At 39.9% G+C, this 6,796-nt stretch overlaps 1 protein-coding gene across 3 annotated transcripts; it reads left to right on the top strand.

The window, feature by feature from the left end:
- The first annotated feature begins 637 nt into the window (after window positions 1-637).
- LOC123494310 (26S proteasome regulatory subunit 10B homolog A-like) lies at window positions 638-4,702 on the top strand. Of its 3 annotated transcripts, XR_006664954.2 has the most exons (5): window positions 638-1,034; window positions 1,752-1,838; window positions 2,199-2,336; window positions 3,814-4,053; window positions 4,274-4,702. XR_006664954.2 is itself a non-coding variant. In XM_045229585.2 (4 exons), the coding sequence occupies exons 1-4, from the start codon at window positions 915-917 to the stop codon at window positions 4,319-4,321; spliced, it is 393 nt and encodes a 130-aa protein (XP_045085520.1). In that variant the 5' UTR covers window positions 638-914; the 3' UTR covers window positions 4,322-4,702. The 3 variants fall into 3 exon arrangements, 2 of the variants coding, with proteins under 2 accessions (XP_045085520.1, XP_045085521.1); XM_045229585.2 differs by lacking the exon at window positions 3,814-4,053; XM_045229586.2 differs by having other exon boundaries at window positions 3,814-4,702.
- The last annotated feature ends 2,094 nt before the right edge of the window (window positions 4,703-6,796 follow it).

Here is a 6,796-nt window from a genome sequence, read left to right as displayed (position 1 = left end):
ACTTAGCTGAGCATGTTACTTTAAATCTGATGCAATAACATTACATAGTATATGCAGGAAAGGGAAAGGGGCGCGTCCCACCTAGCACCGCTCAGCTTCCTCTCAAGAGGCGCCCCGCTAGTCGAATACATTAACCTACGCATCAAGGGCGAGCCCTCGCCATAGCCATGCCGGCAAGCTACGAGACAAGCAACTGTGCAGTGCTGGGAGAAAAAGAAAAGGAAACCTAGCCCGCATGCTTCTTCGCCACTCTGTCAATCCCCTCTTCGTTCGCCTTCTTCTCTCCCTGGTCCCTGCGCCGCCGGCTCAGCCGCTTCTCCTGCGCCTTCTCCTCTCCCGCTTCCCTCCTCCTAGCTCAGTCCTCGTCCAGATCGGAGTCCAGCGAAGGAGGATCGAGCTGGTCGTGGCAGTGGCATCTTCAGCGGCGTCGCCGGACAAGCTCCACGCGCGGGGGAGATATCTCCAAGGTCCCGCACCACCTCGTCCCCTCGCCGAAGTTGGCCTCGCCATAGAAGAGGTCTAGCCTGCCCGTGTTGCCGGTCAAGTTGTCTTTGGAGGTGAGGATTGCCTGGAGCCCCACCCCTTCGTTCCCCTCCCCCCTTCCCAAGCTCGAGCCTCCACCCCCCCCCCCCCCCCCCCCCCCCCCCCTCTAAAGAAGGAGCACGGGGCCCGCTGCTACGCCTCAGCCGCCAGAAGGCCGTCGGGTGGAGGAGATCCGATGCCGACGAGCCACTCATGTCGGTGTCCCAGGTCTCGGAGCCTCCGGAGTCGCCGTCGCTGTAGGGAGATGAGTCGGCGGGGGCATGATGGTGTTGGGGTCAGGAGGGGAAGGGCATCGCCGATGATGATGTGGAGGAGGACGAGGTCGAGGCCCCTCTTCCCTGCCGTGAATCGGTGGCGACTACAACGTGGGCATGGTGAAGCGGCAGGCGGCACGCGCGTCAGTGCTCGTGTGCCCTGGCCGGTGCGGACTGCGACTGCGCGTAGGGTACCAGCAGCAGCTTGCTCAAGCCGCCGGGCGGACTGCCTGCCTGGTAAGCTTCCATGAACCCATCGTCAATCTGCTTGTTCTTGCAACCTTGTTCTTCCCAGTTGGGGCTTCGTTATTCAAGGTCGCGTCCAAATCTGAACCTGATTGAGATTGACTGATTGCGACTGAATTTTACTCTGTTAAATAAACTTACTGATGATGCGCTGCTGCCCGTCCTGCCTGACATATCCAGGTGGTTGTGGCGTTCAAGTGTAGTGTCCACAAAGATTAAAAAGAAACTCAGTTGTTCCAAGTGATACCTGACCTCTCGCTAAAAGAATAAATCCGGATAGTAGCAAATTAAGAAAGTATGCTGGGATTTACTGTTAGTACATGAGGTCTGCCAGTTAATATGTCAGCATTAACATAGTAGTAACAAATTAAATTAAGCAAGTTTGAATAGGCGTAGCACGTGAGTGAGGACAGCATAACTGTTCAGAAGGAGATTAGCTGGCAGCTACAAGCTGAATTGGTACACCAGCAGGCACAATGTTGATGCCCGGCCACTTGTCAAATACAAGATCAATATATGGGAGCCAGTGTATGTTTCTTTAACTTTTTCAAGTGCGTTCTACTCTACAGGGAAGCCATTACTATCAAGGGCTATATCCAGTAACATTCATGCTAACTTTTTGGAGCTGTGGTTTTCACTTGATTGATGGTAGTTGGTATTTTCATTCTGTGAGTATTACATTACACTGACGTGTTGTCTAAAAACCAGATTGTGTCAAGTGCTATAATTGACAAATATATCGGGGAAAGTGTGCTTTTAATCAGAGAAATGGTCGGCTATGCACGCGATCGCCAAGTAAGTTTTGCTCCGCCTTTCTTTTTTGCAAAGCCAATTGGTCTTAAACCTAATTCCCTTATTATCTGTTAGAAACGTATGTTGGCAGATGGTTATGCATCTACTGGTGTTGAGATTCAAGCTGTGACTTTGATAGTTCCCTTGACTCAGATGTCATGTCATCTAATTGTATTCTGGTTCAACACTAGAAAAACTTTAAGCTTTAGATTTCAGTATCAGTTTTTCCTGAGAAGAAGAAATCAAACTGATCTCTATATATGTAAAAGTGCACTTCTGAGATCATTTTAGCTTATATCACCATTTAGTTTATTTACGGTGCTTGCAAATTTTGTTTCATTTTCATCAAGTTGTTATTTCTAGCCATGCATTATCTTCATGGATGAAATCGATGCAATTGATGCGAGAAGATTTAGTGAGGGAACCAATGACGACCATGAGATCCAGCGGACACTGTTGGAGCTTCTTATTCATTTAGATGGATTTCATGATCTTGGCAAGGTAAACTAACACCATCAAGTTTTTTTTTCCTTAGATGCATTTATGCCATATATGCAAAGGAATGGATTCAATCGAAGTAATTTGTTTGCCTGAATGTGTGTGTGTGTGTGTGTGTGTGTGTGTGTGTGTGTGTGTGTGTGTGTGTGTGTGTGTGTGTAGATTAAATTTGTCGCTCATCTTTGCTTCATTGCTTCTATGAATTTTCTGGATGCGGATTTGCCTAACATTTTATTTAACTCCCTTTTCTAACATTACACATATTTGCTCGTGGGGAAAGTATAGGTGTTTCGACATAAATTTTGTTCATATTTTCTTCATTGCTTCTATGAATTTTCTGTATGCTGATTCGCGTAGCATTTTATTTAACTCTCTTTTCTAGCATTACACTTTTTTTAGAAAGAAAAAAATGAGGACTATAGGTTTTGTTCTGTCTGATTGTTGACATGCTAACAGAATTGCCTGATTGTCTGATAGGCTTATGATTTCTTTCTAACTGGGCTTGTTTTATTTTATTTTGGGAAAAAACAATGATTTTATCCTAACCTGATACATCATGATTAGTGATGTTGACATGAATTTTGTAGATTAAATTAGTGTGATGGTACAGTTATCAACATTCATCGGATGCCACAATGCCATTTATCTTTCTGGGTGCTTTTGGTTGATTTCTTCAAGGAGTGCAAGCTGGAGTGTGAGCTTTGCCCTATGCCCTTAGTAGCTTACAAAATTTCACCGTACTTCACTTTCGTGTTACTATATTGTCATCTATTCATGAAGCATGGTCATTTGGTTAGAAGTACAATTTTTTGCAATCAGCACACGACTCATCCTATTTGTTTTACAACCCGAGGTTCACATTAGTTGTTTCTCTTCATGGTGAATCAGCTTTTATCGGTCTCATTTTCAGCTCGATGGTCATGAATCAAATGTGACTTCCTATCTAATTACATTTAACTTCAACAATTGCTTGTTTTGACCATTGCTTATTATTAAGGTTGTCTTTGATGGGTGAATTTTAGCTACATACACAACATTGCACTCAGAATTTTAGTGGCGCCAATAGAACTGTTGAGTGATCGATCTAATTCTTTACAGAATCAAAGCATTGGAATTCATCTTTTAATGCTTTAGAATATGACTGCCTTCAAAAAAAATTATCATGCCGTTGTTACTTTGCATCTCATGTTGGTCAGTAACTCATGTGGTAGTGTAAGTTTTGCACAATCAAAAGGCCTTTAATTAGAATGATAAAAGCTTCACACATTTGCTTCCGAAGTTTCGCTGAACCAAACTTCTGTAAAATACATAAACCAGAGCTTACTCTTAGATATTTAGTTTAGGTTAAATTTGCTTGGAGTGATTAAGAATATTGGCATGCAATAGTAATCAAAACGTATCATTTTGGCAAGCAATAATAATCATATCGGTAAATGGTATGTTCTTTTATTGTTACTCTCACATTTTATGCGCATGCTAGGTATGTTGCCTTTCAGGCCCAGCGCATCTCTAGGAAATTATATGTTGTTCTGTGTTCGATCAACTTGCATCAGTCTCTGCTCGTCGGTGTGAAAAAGGGGAAGTGTAGAAGTAGTGGGGAGTGCAGCTGACTAAAATCCATGTAGCATTTGTGTTGGGTACATCGAAATGAAGATCAGGAGAATTCCGATGATTCTGATGTGGAAATGGATGATGTCATACCTCTGGAGTACTCTGAAAGGTGCTCTTTTATATTTGGTTCCTTAGTCATGGCATCATGAGGTTCCTTTCTTCGGCCAAACTAAAGCACTTAATTCTACTTTGTCTTTCCTTTTGAATTAAATGTTATATATCCTTATTAGACGTATCATTGCCTATGATGGTTCTGAACTCAAATAACATAGTATATGTACTTTGATTGATGTGATACTAATAGATCCTAATGAACTCAAACAATACAGCATACGCCCATATTGATGTACATAAGTGATACTGATGACCAAACATGACAACCGAAGTGCCCAGACAAAATAAGTGCGCATAGGCCCGCCTCAGGTGGCGCCCCAGCCTCTAGTATGGTGTATGCTACACCGAATGGAGTACCAACCGTTGTTCATGGCGGCGTCTATGCGGTTGGAGCAAGTGGCCAGGGAGATATTTACTCAACATGGATGGCAGCATAATCTCCAGATCGCTCCACCACCTCCTTCGACAGAGGCATAGTGTCGGTACTATATGACTCACTGTTGTCGATATGTCGATTTTCTTATCTTATTTTTGTCAGACTTCTGCTTTTGGCTGTGTGCATCTTAGTTATGCATAGACCGGGTGTGGCTCATTATGTTTTGTATCCGCTTGATGCTATATTTTGAGTTAATAAAAACACCCATTATTAAAAAAATCTTTGACCAGGAGCATGTAGTGGAACGAGAGAGATAAGAAAAATTATGGTTGTACAATTGAAAATAATATATGAATAAATTTGAAACAATAATAATACAACATGTGGGGGGGGGGGGGGGGGGGGGGAACAGATGCATAAATCTCCCGCTTGGGCCGGCCCATGCAGTAGGGACCTCCTATACTGCGCTCTAGGCGCTGGCAGAAGATGCAGTGCGCCCGTTTGGGCCAGCCCATGTTCGGTCGGCCTATTCTTTAACTTCCTTTTCTATTATTCCTTTCTCTTTTCTGTTTTTGATTTTTCTACTTTAAATAATTTAGGATTTCACAAAAATTCGAAAATTAAAAAAATTGTGTATTAAAAAAATGTTTCATAAATAATAAAATGTTTGTGGGTTCAAAAAATGTCCATGATTTTGCAAAAAACAATTTGCTTCTTTCGTAAATAATAATGTTCATGATTTTAAAAAGTTTTATGCACTAAAAATTGTTAATGAAATTGAACAAAATTTCACCAATTGAAAAAATGTTCATGAAGGGAAAAATATCCTAAAAATTGAAAAACTGCTCATGACTTACAAACTAGTTTATTCATTCATACAACGTTCACAGATTCAAAAAAATGGTCATGTATTTCAAAAAATGTTCGTTAACTCAAAAAATATTTATGAATTTCAAAAGTTATTCCACCAATTTTCATAAAAATGTTCGTCGATTAAAGGAAATTGTCTGTTTATTCAGTCAAATACTTCTTCGTTTAGTTGGTAGAACCCATGCCAATATCATATTAAATCTCTCTCGTCCAATAAGAGTTTCCGAGAGTTACTATATTCAAATTCTCTCATTTCCAAAGCTCCACAAGGAAAAAAGAGTACCTAATAATAGTAAAGGGGCTATTGTGCTTCTGGTGGTACGTCATGGAATTACCTCTAAAGTTGCAAAATATTACCCACCAATGCCACTTATAAGTTTTTTTAGACAAATTCCGAAGCTTTTTATTATATCATCAAAACGTTTACAGGGACGAAAGAAAGTCCATCTGGTTGTCCGAGCCAGACATGGCGGCGAGCTGGAAGGGATAGCGCATGCTTCATGAGTTCAATGCCACATATAAGTGATACAAAAAATTCACACAAGGGAATTCCCCCATCTGGGCCGGCTCTACAGTAGGGACCTCCTATAATGTTCTCGGCACGCTGGGAGAAGACGCTACACGCATGTTTGGGCCGGCCCATTTCAGGCTGGCCTGTTTCTTTGATTTCGTTTTCTATTTTCATTTTTCTTTCCTGTTTTCGTTCTTTTTACTATAAATAGTTTAGGATTTCAAAAAAGTTTAGAAAATTTAAAAAATGAGTATTTTGACATAAAATTTTCATAAATCATAAAATGTTTGTGGATTCAAAATATGGTCGCTGTTTTGTAAAAAACAATTGCTTACACAATAAATGTTCAAAATTTTAAACACAATTTTTTGGGAAATAAAATAAAATTCACGATTTTTAAAAAGTTTTTGTATCAAAAATTGTTAATGAAATTGAAAAAAATAGCCAATTCAAAAAGTGTTCATGAATGGAGAAATACCCTAAAATTCAAAAACTATTTCGTGACTTACAACATAGTTTAGTCATTCAGAAAATGTCTACTGATTCAAAAAATGATCATGTATTTCAAAAAATGTTAGTTCAATCAAAAAATGTTTGTGAATTTCGACAATTGTTCCGTCAATTTCCATACAAATGTTCCTCGATTAAAGAAAATTGTTTATAAAGATGTTCAGAATCTTTAAAAAGTGTTTGCAAATAGTATAAAATGTTCATCAATTCCAAAAATGTTCTGGATTTTAGAAAATGTTCGAAAATTTGTATAAGTGTTCATGAATTTGAAAAATGTTCACAATTTCAAATATGAGTAATAATTTTAAAACATGTTCGTGATTTCAAAAATTATTCATGATTTCATGAAATTGAGAGTGATAGGGTGTCTGGGTGATGCAACAAAATATGGTCATGGTCATTGGAGATTTTGATTTTATTTCTCCCATTACAACGCACGGACACTTTTGCTAGTAATAATAAAGGGGCTAT

Source organism: Aegilops tauschii, chromosome 6, assembly GCF_002575655.3.
Source record: "Aegilops tauschii subsp. strangulata cultivar AL8/78 chromosome 6, Aet v6.0, whole genome shotgun sequence".
NCBI classification, from domain to species: domain Eukaryota; kingdom Viridiplantae; phylum Streptophyta; class Magnoliopsida; order Poales; family Poaceae; genus Aegilops; species Aegilops tauschii.
Note: the sequence above shows the minus strand (reverse complement) of the source record. Positions and strands in the feature narration are given on the sequence as shown.